Below are 15,361 nucleotides of genomic sequence, written 5' to 3' on the forward strand. Positions count from 1 at the left end.
TCAATAAACTTTAAATAAATAAATAAATAAATAAATAAATAAATCAGCACACACAAAAAAGAAGAAATTAAAATATATCAATTTCAGTGGGGAAAAAAAAGATGCCCAATAAATCTCATGTGTTCAGTTCCATTATAATCGGGTGGTAGGTTATCACCTGAGGTCTCAGACTTTGCAACAGATATTAGTGGTAAAACAGATTTTAAAGCATAGATTTTCATGTCTATTCTCAAAATCATATATTAGCTTATTTCTAGTAACAACAACTTACTAAAAATCCCAAGCATATGCCAATAAGCTATCCACAGTAGCTTTTTTATGATTCTTAGAGAAGGAAGTTCCTGAATCTTCACTGCTTCAAGAACATAAAGATGAACTTACCATCATCTAAAGTGATGTCCTGTAGACCAATTGTTGAAAAGTTAGGTTCCTGCTCTTCAGGTTCAGGTTTAATGTTCACAGTTGCCTCATCAGATGGAAATGAAGCTGGATCACACAAATTGTGACATATTAAGGATGAAGGTGCAGAAAGACCTCCCTGGCCTGTACTTTGTGCTTGAGTTGAATGCTGTCCAGAATGCATTCTGGTGGCTAGAGTTGGTGATGAGGCAGTTCCTGAGCTAGGAGATTGGTAAGGCATAGGCTGTAGCTGAGGAGATGGTGGTCCAGAAAGTGGTGAACTGGCCAGGGGATGAGAAGCTGCTGGGGAAACTGCTGTAGCAGACCCCGATTGTGAAGGACCATATGTAATGGACTGTAACTGAGGGGAAGGCTGACCTGTGATCTGGTCAGCCACTGGAGAAGAAAGAGATCTTTGTCCTGTGTTTGAACAATGATATCCCATTGACTGCAGATGAGGCAGGGTCTGCACAGAATGAGGTGTGTGGGCTAAGAGATGTCCGGGTGAGCCTGAATTTGAAGAATGAAAAGGAAGGGATGTCGGTGGTTGGCAGCCAAGATTCATTAAATTAGGAAGAGCTGCATCCTGCTGGAACAAAACTGGATCAAATTCTTGACTAGAGGCAGCATTAATAGGAAGACAAGTTGGTCCATTGTACACAACATTACTTTGCATAGGCTGATAGGAAGACCCCACAGGAGGTGTTGGTGTGACTTGAAAAGGCTGGTGCATGACTGAAGAAGGTAGCATATGCTGTTCTTTACCAGCACTCTCATCCCTACACTGCAACTGTGGCAGATGGGTTGAGGTTACCATGGATGCATATGTTTGCTGGATGGGACAAACCAAGCTTCTCTGTGCTGACAGCACACTGTCACGTGGGTGTCCTTTATCTGAGGAAGGCCTCTGGGTCTGGGCAGGATGAGGCACAGACAGTGATGGAACCGAAGACAAGTCAATTTCTTCTCTGTGTTCTTGCTTCATCAAAACTGAAAAGAAAATGATTAAAGCAAATGTTATTACATAATACAAACAATAATTACAAAGGGCCTTCATTCTAGGCTATAAAACTGCAGCACAAATCCAAGCCAGGGGGTTGAAAACTCAAATGCTTTCAGGGAAGGCAGATAATATAAAATATGGGAAGTCAGTAAGCGTAAGACAACAGGGAGTGTTCCTTGCTCTAAAAGTATTCAAGTTAAAAAAAAAACCACACAAACAACAAAGTCCATGCTTTTAAGCCTGCAGTACATTATATTACCAAGGAAGATTATACTTCACCATTCCATCAAGCAAAGCAGAGGCTATGAATACCAGCCATTATCCTTTATTACATCAAAAAAGTAGCAGATTCATGATTTAGGATGAGTCTACCTGATACAAGGACTACCTATAGTAGGAATCAATGCATTTGACTTATTTTGTTTAATGTGTATCAAAACAGAAAAGAACGATCAGTTAATTTATCAAGTGTCAAAACAACTGATTTCATTGTTTCTCTTGGCAAGCATTTCAGTCCACTTTTCTAGAAATTATCTACTTAGTCTCCTACTGAAGTGCTATTATAATATAACTTATTTAAAAATAATTTTCTTGAATTCACATCTCATTGTTTCTTCCTTCGTACTACTTATTAATTAAATATTTCATGATCTTCACAAAATAGTAGAGTTGATCCTTGAATAACACAGATTTAATTGTGCAGGTCCACTTATACATGGAGCTTCTTTCAATAAACCTGTACTGTTTTCAATCTGTAGTTGGGAGTCCGCGATGCAGAGAGCCGAATGTATGTCATTTTATGTCAAAAGAAAATAACTATGAGACCCAAAGCAAGGTCAAATCTCACCTGACCATTCACTACACCCTTGCCAAGAACAAACCTCCTCACATAAGCATGATCTCAGTCTGAGGAAATGAATTAAGACAGTCCTGATAGTATATTTTACTATAGAAGTGGTAATTAATGAACTTGTTTGGTGATGTATTTGAGTTGTACACATCACTCTGGCTTCCTAGCAAGAACAGAATGGGCTCATCATTCATCCACTTTAGCCTCTAAATCTGGCAACTAGTGAGCTAACCACCCCAAGGACAGAGAGAAAGGTATTATCCACACTCTTCTTGTTTCTGCCACATGCTCATGTTGCCGACCCAGGGCTCCATCCAGTTTCTGATTCTTGCTCAGGTGTTCCAAGTATGGGTCTACTGGCTCCTGACCTCTCTCATGTGTTTATGTACTTATTTTTTTTCTAACTTTGGCAGAACGAGAACTTTCTCCCTGGACCAGTGGATTCTCTTTTTCCCTCTTCTACTTTAGCTCCTACTCTGGTCCCAGAAAAGCTACAGTAAATTCTATATCCAGAGCTACATTTCTACGTAAGGACGGAGAATATCTAAGAAAGCCCACTCTCATTACTTAATTCTGAATGGACGAGGTGAGGCCCTTGGTTAAGTAAGTGGTTGGTTATCATGCACTAAAAAGGAGATAGAGGGATTGAAAACTACAGCATAACATCCATCTTTTTTGCACAATCCAGTCCTTACTTCTATGTTACTAATCCTCATCTGGGTACTTAGATTGCGAGTTCTGCTTTGCTAAATCAAGTGTATTTCCACTCTGCCAAAGCAAGTATTCGCTCTTTGGTCTATAAGGGATTCCGACTCCACCCTGACCAAAAGGAAGTCCTCATTGTTGGCCTAGGGTAATTCATTCTTGTTTGAAGGGAAATACCATTTAGAGACCTTACAATACCTAGAATAATTTGGTTTAAAAAAGATTAACTCTACCTTTTGTGTTATATATGCTCATTTTCAAATTTAGAATGTTGATGGACGGAAGGATCTAGAAAAAAATAAATCAACTGGTCTTGTGGTTTTCAAACCATGAGAAGCCTCACACTCATCTCCAAGTGATGGATGTGGGAGAGCAGGATGCAAAAAGTGGGAGCTCTCTGGGTTTCTTCTTCCAGTATAAACAGCATGCAAGCTTGCTTTCGTCCTTTTTGCATAAGCCTTTTTGTATAAGGCTTTATTTGAAGAATAACAGAATTTAAACAATTTGAAAACCACTCCTTTGGTCTTACATCCTTGTTTTATAGAGACATTAGTTAATCAGTGGGGTATAGTCTGTGGCAGAACTGAGACCTGCTCTCCTGAGTGTAAGGCAGTTTTCTCTCCCAACTGAAACAACCACAATCCAAAAGTTGGGTCTGTCCAGTCAATTACTTAGCACACAGCAAATATTTTCCCACAGGCAAAATAATACACACAAGAGTCTGGCTCTAAAGCTATCTCTAAAAGCCACATTATTCCAAAACCAGAGCTCATATGGTACCTCCAGCACAAATAACTTCTGCTGGGCCTCAGAGGAAGGTATCGTCCCTCCACAGCTTCAGGGATGCTGGGGTGGGGGTGGGGATGGGATGGGGGCTCTCACATCAGAAGTTCTAAAGCTAGAGGCTGAGAATAAGTTCAGGCAGCACCACTGAGGAAGAGCTCTGTGCTCTATTAATGGTCTTCATTTGATAAAGTAAACTGATGTGGGACAAATAATGCTAAATACCATTTCTAATTTTAAAAAACTTAAAAGAATCATCCATTTGCAATTAATGATTATTTCTCCATTGCAGATCCCTATTGTTAGGGGGTTGCCAAAGGGGTAACAAATTGACAAATCCTTTAATAAAAAACAAGCAACTTAAGAATATCTAAAATTTTTACAAGTAAGATTTTAAAAGGAATTATTTGCCACAAACATAAACAAATGGCTAATATCTTTAATATAAAGAATCCATACCAAAAAAAAGAATTCATACAAATTAATAAGGAAAACAAAGTAACTCTAACATAACAAAGATAGGGTTATACACTAGAATACTAAGAAGCTATAAAAATTCTATAAAACTATCCACTGATGAGGAAAAATAAAAATGTTCATGTTCTAAAATTAGTATATGTGGTAAGGTTCCATCTGTATTTTTTAAAAGTTGTGTCTATGTGTGGATCAAAATGATCTACAAGGATAGAATGACAGTTTTAAAGTGGAAGAGAATTTGGGTGTTTTAAAATATTTTTCAACTTGTGATTTTTTATAATTCACAGTATGCATTTGTTTTTGTAAAAATTTTGTTCAAAATTTCATTTTAGAAAAAAACAAAAAAAGCCAAATGCTGCAGAGAAAAGACAGTAATCAACCAGAACAAGGATTATCCAAACACTCCTATGTGTCCACTCTTCCTTCTGTTAGTTTGTGCCACCTGATTTGTATTCTGTCAACCATAAGGCCAGTAATGACAACCATAAGGCCAATATTCTCTCTGTGCGCTGGGGCCCCACTGACTTCCATTCTCCTATATAATGCCCTCTAGGATTCTGCCTTTATATTGTCTTCCCAATTCACAAGCTGATAATGTAAAGGCATTATACTTTTTCCTTTCTGTTTACCTGTTCAATTACTACCACTATGAGGGTAGTAATCAAAACCTCTAATCTGCATACACTATTGCTTTTCCCCCCATCCCAGAAACCCTCTCCCTCATTATTCAGGTTAGACTTTACAGTCTTCCATCTCAGCAGCATTTGATAACACTTTTGCACTATATGTCTTTAGCTGTCTTTCCAATTATATCAAGCTTCTCCATACTCTTCAAACTGCCAAATCACCACACTCTCCTCTGCTCAAAACAGGAGACTTCACATCATTCTTCACAGAAAAAAATGACACTATCATATCGAAACTTGCTCAACTCCCCAATACCGAATCTACAAACCTTCTTAATGCACATCCATCTTGTTCATCTTCTTTACCTTCCCTCCTGTTCCTTCTCCCATCTAAGGCCGATTCCAACTTCTTTATTTTAAATCCTATCCCCCCAACTTTCTAAGAAACCTTGTATTTTTTTTCCATTTGTGCTCTCCCCTCCGCACATCCCAAACACCCTCGTGATTTGAATCACCTTTTTAACCTTTTTTGTTTTTTCCCATATAAATCTCACTTTCCAGTTAGTAATCTGAGAAAAGACTAAACTGGTCATTGACATCTTACAGAAACAGAAGAAATATAGGGAAAGTAATGTTATTTTTAACTTTTGAATTTACTGAGTATATCTGACATAGAACATTGTATAAATTTAAGGTGCACAACATGTTAATTTGATACATTTATATGTTGTAGGAAATATGATTTTTGAAATACATTTTTGATCATGTCATTTCCCTGCTAAAACGCACTTCTTGCAATGCTAAGGGCACAAGGGGAGTTTACACACATTCAGAAACACTTGCCCTTCCTGTAGTGCTAGTGATTTTTGGTAGCTCCTGAAAAACACACTTCAAATCTACATTCCATTTTCTAATTTCATTATAATAAATGACAAAATAACAATTGATATCACATCTAATATTTAAAGTCAACACAAACTTTATAGATTAGGCATATATTGGAATTTTTATTGATTATAAAGCATCCTACCGTGAACATTCTAATATAGGATCCATTGAATAACTTTTTTTTCATTATGAAAGAAAGCTCTGTAGCAAACCATCACAATTTCTCGTACCTGGTGTGTAAGTAAAACGTTGAGACTGGCTTTTTTTCCTCTTGCCATTGCAAAGATAAAAGTGCACCTGCACTGCAGCTGTAACTGCTGGGTTATGATATGGAGGAACTTCAAGGACAATGTGAGCCTAAGAGGCATGGAAAGGAAGATTGTGTTACACTCAGAACTAAAAATGAAATGCACCTGCTAAACTCAGCACTATTCACCAGTCTTATCTCCCCAGACCCTCCCACCATAGATCATTATGCACACCAACTGATCATGTAAATCACCTGCAGATTTCGTCTATGGATACTCTAGTCTTAACAGAGATGAGTTCTTTAAAGTAAACCATTAAAGGAAAAACTGCTGTTACCCAATTGGGTGAGTAAAATACATATAGTGAGATACTCTGTTCCATTGACTACCACATTACTATACATCTTAACTGGAAGTCTATTCTGGTTTCTAATCAAATTTAATATTTCCCAAGTTATGTTATAGTTTAGATTCCTCATCTTAAATTTTATATTCAAAATGTTCTAAACTGACAATACACAAAATTTGTATCCATATAAAAAAATAATTTTACAAAGCAGGGTAAAAACCTTTAGCTCCAAACCTACGGCAACCCTTCACCTAATTTCTCCAAAGTCTTTGGAGAGCACTGTGGGAAGTGGTATTCTCTACCCCAAAGAAGAAGATTCTGTCTCTATTCCAACCAGGAAGGGACCACAGCTTTCAGTGTTGAATCCTGGAAGGCTTACTGCTGAGGAGTTGGGAATCCTCCTCCTATTTTTTGCCTATTATATATGGTCTTTATTGAATTTGTTTGATTTCTTCACTGAATTCAGAGAAATAAATCAATAACTTCACTAAGAAACTTCTAAAATCTTTCATTTCTGATTTATTCTTTGTTATACACAAGAGGGGCCGAAAATACCAATTAATTTTAATATCAGGAAAATATCTCACATCCAAATTTCTAAAAATTTTAATTTATTTTTCTATTACTCAACAGATAAAAGGCTCCTCTTCTGCACCATAATCAGCATTACCCAATTTGCTCATTAAACTTCTTAGTTATTTCTAAAGAAATAAGGCAAATTTCTTACCCCTTGACATTTTTCCCTGATTATTTTCCCTTCTACCTCCCACTGAGGTCGTCCATCTGTTGAAAGAAACAATTGACAATTTAAAGTAATTCAAGCCATGAAGCATATAAACAAAATCTAATGTATTTAGTATTACAAATTTATTGGCAAAGGGAATCTTTTTCTCACTGACTTCCATTATGACAATAAAATGTGTACCTATGGGGAAAAAATGGAGAGAAAAAAATGGCCTGTCTAAATTAGCAGGCCCCATAGAGTTTCTTCTGCCCAGTGATATTTGAAAATCTGAGAGCACCTTCCACCAAATTGTGGCTTGTATGCCTTCATAATGGGAAATACACTCCCTCACCAAGTAACCCATTTCATCTTTGGACAGTAACTGCTGCTGGAAAGCTCTTTGTGATAAATGAAAACTGTATCCTTATAGTATCCAACCATTGGTCTAATTACTACTCCTTGAAGTCACCAAAACCAAATCTTGAGTGCTTCTCTGTGAGACAAGATTTCAGGTATTTAAAAGCAGTTATACCTGCCTGTGTCTCTTCTTCTGCTGGCTAGCATCCCAGTTTGCATCTATTCCTTACATAATATTTCAGCCTTCCTGATCACTTTTCTTTCACTCCTCCAGTGTGACCACCTCCCTCCAAATAAATGCTCCAGGTCCAGGACTGTAGTCCAGGTGAGAAATGATGCAGCATGGCAGAGACTGACTGAGGCTCTTGCCACCCTATATGGAGATGCTGTGTCTCTGTTAAAAGTTTTCTGGGGCAGCCGCACCATATTCTTTCTTACACTTACTGTGTGGCTAGCAAGTGTTCCTCAGTCTGCCATATTTCCTACTGCCCAGCTCAAGCTCCCACACTGTACACTTATGCAGCTTGGTTCCCCCACCCCCAACCCTTGTTACGTTAATTTATCCCCACTAGACTTCATTTTCTTGGATCACTTGGCTCGTGAAGATCTTTTTAGATACCATGACAGTCTTCTAAAATAGGCTTCTAGGCTTTACAGATTTGTGTAAAGATCTGGCCCACACATTTTCTGTCTCTTCATTCCAAGTGAATTATTGACCTGGGGAGAGCCCCGCCTGGCTACTAAAGCTCTCGTTCCAGTCTGATGAGCAGCTATTCTGAAGCATTCTTTTTATGTTATGGGCATTCACCCAGTGATTAACCCATACAAGTATCTTCACAGCTAGCATGATTTCTTCATCTGGTCTGTGAAGATATCAGGAGAGACTCAATCAAATGCTTTCCAGATTGGGACTATCATTTCCTGGTCATCCTTATGCACAAGAGACGATACAGACAAACCCTATGATGGCTACTTATAATTACAGCTCAGTTCAGCAATCATTTGCTGGGTCCTGACGTACCAGGCACTTTGGTTACTCAGATAATGGAGACAGGATACCCTGCCTTCACTCTGTGGATCAAAGGCAAACACAAACAGTTCATTACAAAGAAGTATGGTAGTTACACTAACTAATAAAATTGTACTCTGGAAGTACCAAGAGCACAGAGGTCAGGGTCCTTAACATAGTCTTGGGGTGGGGATGTAAGACAAGAAAAGCTTCTCAAGGAGCTCCGGAAGTTAAGGCTTAAATATAAGGGGGAACTCAGATGATGTTGGTGGGCAATGGGGGTAAGAGTAATCTAGGCAGAAGAGATAGCATGAGCAAAGGGAAGATGAGAAGAAACCACATGATATAAGGACCACACGCAGCCATGATGGTAGAGTGTAAAGTATGAGGCAGGGAGCAGTAAGAAATGAGGCTGGAAAGACAGGCAACAGATTGTGGCCTAAATGCCACATTAAACAGCTTAAAAAAAATGAAGGGATCACTGAAAGTGCTTTCAGAATGGGAATTACGTGATCAAAACTGCAATCTCATCTGAAGCCAATAAACTGCCACCAGGATTCAAAAGCTCTTAAAAGTGAAGCTCTAGGTTAATAAAATGAATTCTACAATGAAACTGCCTTATACACACATATTTATTATATTCAGACATAAATGAATTTTTACAGTGGAAAGGCATAGCTTTGAGGTACTATCTCTTCCTCATAATTCCTATTTTGCTTAAAATATGACCTCAACAGAAAGCGAATCCTTGACCACCTGATATAAATAGTTCACTATTCCATCACTATCACTTTACCTTCTCACTTCACAGCCCTTTTATCTGGAATTACCTTGTTCACTTATTTGTTTATATGTTTATTGTCTGCTCCCTTAGTAGAATGTAGGCTGCATCAAAGCAGGCAACCTGGAGGTTTTCCTCACCATCATAGCCCTAATACCTACACTCTGTCTTTCACATAGCAGTTGCTTCATATATATATGATGAATTAATAAACTGTGAAACAGAACTGATATTTCTTTAAGACAGGCAGTATTGGTCAGGGCGGAAGGGGTTGCAAGGAAGTGAGTTTAAGGAGAAGATAGGTGTTAACATGGTTTCCAGCCCGAGAAGAAGAAGGCCCTGACATTATTAATGAGGTTGGGGAACCCAGTGAGCGAAACTGTTTTGTGAAGTCTGACATGTTTTCATATTTTAAGTATCCATGGACATTAACTGGAGAAATATTAAGTGGGTACTTTGAAGCACAGGTTACAAGTCCAGGAGAAAGAACGTGGCTATGGATAGAGATTTGGTAGCTGATGAAATTTCCTAGAACGAAGGAATATAATGAAAAGAAAACTGAATAAAGAACCTTGGGAAACATCTATATTTAAGGGCCAGAAAAAGTGGGAATAGTTAAAGATGTGCTGAGAACCAGATAAGTACAATTACACAAAAGCCAAGAAGTAAAAGTGTGCTAAGGAGAGTAGACAGCTATCTAATTTACAGGTTACAATTTCAATATAGTAAACGACAGAAGATTAAAAGTAGCAGGTAAGGCAATGAAGGTAGATGACAGATTACTCTTTTGAGAGGTTGGATGATAAATGAAAGAGAAATGAAATGACAGTTATGAGGATGACAGAGTCAAGGGAAAGGGAATGTTTAGGATGAGAAGATTTGAACATATTTAAACTCCGAGAAAAAGGATTCAGTGGAAAAAGAGGTGCTGAAATTACAAGAGATAGACAATGGGGTGACGTATAGTCTCAAGCACTTAAGTAAAAAAGGATGAAAGGATGAAAAATGAATAAGTATTTAAATTTAAAAAAATAATATATTAAGCCCCAAAAAAGGTGAAAAGGAAAAATACAGAAATTAGAGAAACAGAAATCAAAGACACAACTGAAAGGATCAACAAAGCCAAGTACTCTGGAAATACTGATTAAAAAAACAGAGATTACACAAATAAATAACAGCCGGGATAATTTTTTACAAGGCATATAATTCCAGAAGCAGAAAGAGAGTATTACGAGCAAATTAATGTCAATAAATTTGAAAAAACTTAGGCAAAATACATAAAATACTGGTGTGAAATAATAGAAAAATATATATATTGCTCTCTGCCTCCAATTCCTGGCATAGAGCTCCTAAAACCTTTGTAATTTCCTAATAAGAGCACTAGGTGCATCTTTTGTTCTAATATTTGGTCTTTGACCCTGGTTCCTGACACAGGTCCTAAGTCCCTTGGAATTTCCTGGGTAACAGGAGTGTCTTTGTTCTAAGGAGGTGACTCTTGGTGGCCTCCTAGATGGAGGCTGGTCACTGGAAAAACCAAGCCATAATTAGAAGCCTGGAACTTTCAGGACCACGGCCATTCTCCAGAGAGGGGAGAGGGACTGGAAATGGAATAATCCATCATGCCTATACAATGAAGCCTCCATAAAAATTCCAACACTGTGGGGTTCAGGGAGCTTCTGTGTTGCTGAACACATGGAGGAGCTGGAAGAGTGGTGTGCTGGTAGAGGGCATAGAGCTCCTGGTCCTCCCCACATGCCTTGCTCTATGTATCTCTTCCATCTAAATGTTCATCTGTACTCTTTATGATAGCTTTTATTATATAATAAAGTGGTGAACATAAATAAGTTTCCCTGAGTTCTGAGAGCTGTTCTACCAAATGATCAAATCCAGGAAGGGGGGGTCTTGGGAACCAAGTCAGATAGAAGTTACGGGTAACCTGGGGACCTACTACTTAAGATTGGCATCTGAAGTGGGGGGTAGTCTTATGGGACTAAGTCCTTAACCTGTGGAGTCTGCACTAACTCCAGTTAGTTTCAGAACTGAATTGAATTGAAGTGAATTGAGGACACCCAGTTGGTGTTGAAGAATTGCTTGATGTATGGGAAACTCACACATCTGGTGTCAGAAGTATTGTGAATGTGGTAGTATTACAAGAGTAAAGGAGAAACACAGGAGGAATATTTTTCTATTCACCTGGAAAATATAAACCACTAAAACTAATTCAAGAAGAAATAAACTTAAATGGTCCTATAACCACAAATAGACTTATGTCAGAAATTAATAGCTCCCCACAAAGACAGCTCCCAGCCCAGAAGGTTTCAGAGGTGAGCTCTGACATGTGTGTTCAAAGGAAGTTGAGACTACATGACATAAACACATTTGGAAAGTGGAATGGGGCACTTCCCCAGCTCATTTTGATATCCAGACTATATAAACAATCCTACAAGTTAATAAATAAAAACTGAATCGATGGGAAAAAAATGGGCAAAGACATGAACAGGTATTACATAAAAAAGAAACGTAAATGGCCCATGACAACCTCAATAGGTAACAGGGAAATTCAAACCCAAAATTCAAGATAACATTTTATACCTACTGACATTCTTGCCTAGCCCACCAGGTGCTAAGAACTAGAATGCTCATAGCAGCATTGTTAGCTATTATCGTTTGGCAGTGCCAAAAACAAAACATGGCCCAAATATCCAGTGAGAGACTGGATAATAAATTGTGGCACATTCATACAGTGAAATTACATACAGTGAAAGATCTTCAGTCACATGGATCAATCTTAAAACACTAATGTTGACCTCTGAAAATACCATTTTCAGAAAAATACATGCAATATTATATAATAAGTCCAAAAACAGGAAAATATATAAAATAAAACTATAAAGAAAAATAAAGGACTGATTCAGGAAAGGTATCCATTTGGGAAGGGGCACCAAGAAGCCTTCAAAGGTAAATATCCTATTTCTTAAACTGAGTAGCAGATATGAGTATTTGTTATATTATTCTTATAAGGATAGAATTTCATTTCACATTTTTTAAATGCTTAAAAAGATATGAGAGAGGGAATAATTGGCAGGGAAATGTTTTAAATATGCTCAAGAAGGGCTAAAATACTCTGATAGACATAGGCTTCTTCTACTTTTCTAAAAATTAAGAAGTAATTCGTATAATTATACATAAAATTCACCCTTTAAAAGTATACAATTCAGAGGTTTTTAGCATCTTCACAGAGCTCTACAACCATCACCACTATCTAATTCCAGAAACCCTATGCCATTAGTAGTCATTCCCCACTGACACCTTCCTCCAATCTCTTATAACCACTAATCCACTTTGTCTCTATAAATTGCTGATTCTGGATATTCTGTGCTGGATTCTTTCACTAAGCACAATGTTTTCAAGGTTCATCCATGTTGTAGCATAAATCAGTATTTTATTCTTTTTTTATAGATAAATAATATCCCATCATTGTATGGATAGACCACATTTTGTTTATCCATTTATCAGCTGATGAGCACCTGGGTCGTTTCCATTTTTTGACTATTAGGAGTAATGCTGCTGTAAGCACTTGTGTCCAAGTTTCTGTGTGACATATGTTTTCAATTCTCTTGGAGTAAAACTACTGGGGGATTCTTCTACTTTTGAGACATCCTTAATGAAAACTTAACATTTATATGAAAACTTAATAAATGTTTGGCTTACAATAAAATCTGCATAAATAATCACTGCACCTTTTAGAAAATCTATTTTGTGATTAATGTCAGTGAAACATCTGAATAATTCATTTCACCCTTTTGTGCCTTAGATTGAGGTCAATCAACTCAAATCTCATATTATTTACCTTGTCCTTTTTCAAGAAAAATGATTTTCGATTCTGGAAGAAAATTAGATCCAGTCACAACCATTTCATGACCTCCATTTACAGAACAACTGTTGATACTGTACTTCTCAATATGAGGAAGTTCTTGAGCAGAACGCTGGGCTGTTTTTGTTTTTGTTACAAGGTGAGAAGAGACAAAATATTAGTTTACAATTTTTCATACATAAATGACAAATTCAAGCTGGAAAATGAAAATACAGAGAAGCAAACTGGACTTTTACAATTTAAGACAATGGTAACAATATCCACAAAAATAACTCCACTATTTAGAAAACAAAATATTTCTTCAACTTATATGATTTCTAAATTATTTTCTTTGACTACAACTGTAAAGAAACCAATTAATAAAGCGAAATTAATTAATGCCTGCAACTTCATATTGACTCCAACACATTCACATCATCCAACTTTTCTCTTTTTAGCTTAAGTCTTTAATATATTTCTTCCCTACAACTGTGTTAAAATTGATAAATGTAATGTAATGATAAAAAGCAAATTAAATCCAAAGATATGTAATTATGTTGCATACAATTAAAAGAAGAAAAGTTTCTAAAGGACAAACACCAAGTTGACCTTTCATCAAGAAAATATTTACATTATCATTAAGACATCAGGATTCCATTTTGGACAATTTTCTAAATAAATAACTGAAGCATACATAAAGTACACATTTCAATAATGAATTTTTAAAAATAGATATAAATGTTTCTATATGCACTGCACTCTTCATTCCCAGGGTACATGAACAAGTTTTTCTTAATGCCTTAGAATTATTTAAATTAACGAATTTATTATAAACAGTGACCTTGATGCCACCTTTCTCTGATATTGACTGATTCCAAGTTGCTAAGTTTCTGGAGATCCTATTTCTCACTTTTCTTTCTTTTTTCCTAACTGCTTGACCTTCAAGCTATAGATTATACTTCTTTTGATTGTTTAGGTTCTCTAATGCCTAAAATAACTAGGTTTCTCTCTGGATTAAAACAAACAAAAAAAAGCGGATTATATTCTTCTTCACACTTAGAAAACAGGTCTACTTTTAGTCCTACTACTTGGAAGGAAAAATTGGTGGTTTTGAAGTCAACTGTGTTTTGTTTGGCTAGAATAATATTTTAAAGAAATGTAAACTTGCCTTTAGGAAGCATACACTCCCAGTTCACTAGGACTCTTGTCTCTCCCAACTATTTAATGCGAAGCCACAAAAGGTATGTGAATTGGGATCCCTGCCCCTCAAAGAGAATGTTAAAATAGATTCTTTCATCGGGGATGGCCCATGATTTAGTATCAACTACCACTTGGGAAGTACTGAGCACCAATCTAGATCTCAGAAAATATACTTATATCCTTAATTAAGTCCAAAATAGCTCCCAGAGAAGAAGCCAGGAAACAAGTACTGACTGGCCTAGGGAGTAGACTAATTCAAATTTTCGACATTTATGGTGGAAATTAGCCATCAGAGGTACAAGATAACAGCAAAAATGTGTTCAACAAATGGTATTAGTCATAATAAAAAATTATGTATAAATTAAAAAACAGTATTTTTGATGAATATTTAACAATATGAGAAAATGCCCATTTTAAGCAAAAATACCAAAAAAAAGATATAAAACTGTATCAGGTAAGCCCAACTAGAAAATATTGTATATATGTGTAGACAGAAAAAAAAAAAAAAGAAAATCCAAAAAATGGTTAACAATGACTATCTTGGGGAAATGACATTACAAAAGATTTTGATACTACTCTTTTACTATTCTGCATTTTTTATATTCTCTACAACAATCACATATTAATTTAATAAACTAAAAGAAAAAATAGGAAGTCACTTCAGAGGAACTTCATCTCAAAAACTCAAACTACTCTACGAACTTAAATTATTTAAATTACTTTGCTAAATAAGATATATATGTGTGTGTGTGTGTGTGTGTGTGTGTGTGTGTGTGTGTGTGTGTATATATATATATATATATGCTTATAGAGGCATAGAATACTCTGGCAGAATAATAAAGACACTGGCAATGACAGCTGCTTTTAAGAAAGAGAACTAGTTAACTTGGAAATTTGCTTTCACTCTATATTTTTATTCTTTTTGAACTCTGTACCATGTACCTGTGTTATCTATTAAAAATTAACACAAAAATTACTTCTACATGAATTCTACTACTCAGTGATTACCACAGTCTATTGGAAAATTATAAAGTATTACTCCAATTCAGCGAACAGCAAAAGGAGGCACAGAAAGGTAATTAAGTAGGTGTGATTCCAAATTAAGAATG

The 15,361-nt window shown here is 36.5% G+C and overlaps 1 protein-coding gene across 2 annotated transcripts in view; it reads right to left on the reverse strand.

Moving 5' to 3' along the window:
- The window catches only part of NFATC3 (nuclear factor of activated T cells 3), a 95,398-nt gene that overhangs the window by 25,869 nt on the left and 54,168 nt on the right, over positions 1-15,361 (reverse strand). For both annotated transcript variants that reach the window (XM_019756369.2, XM_019756378.2), the window contains exons 6-9: positions 13,050-13,190; positions 7,056-7,111; positions 5,962-6,088; positions 382-1,389 (exon numbers count right to left, since the gene is read on the reverse strand). In XM_019756369.2, coding sequence (XP_019611928.1) covers positions 382-1,389; positions 5,962-6,088; positions 7,056-7,111; positions 13,050-13,190 — 1,332 coding nt within the window. The remainder of the gene's footprint in view (positions 1-381; positions 1,390-5,961; positions 6,089-7,055; positions 7,112-13,049; positions 13,191-15,361) is intronic.

The sequence above is a fragment of the Rhinolophus sinicus genome, linkage group LG11 (genome assembly GCF_036562045.2).
Source record: "Rhinolophus sinicus isolate RSC01 linkage group LG11, ASM3656204v1, whole genome shotgun sequence".
Taxonomy (NCBI): Eukaryota; Metazoa; Chordata; class Mammalia; order Chiroptera; family Rhinolophidae; genus Rhinolophus; species Rhinolophus sinicus.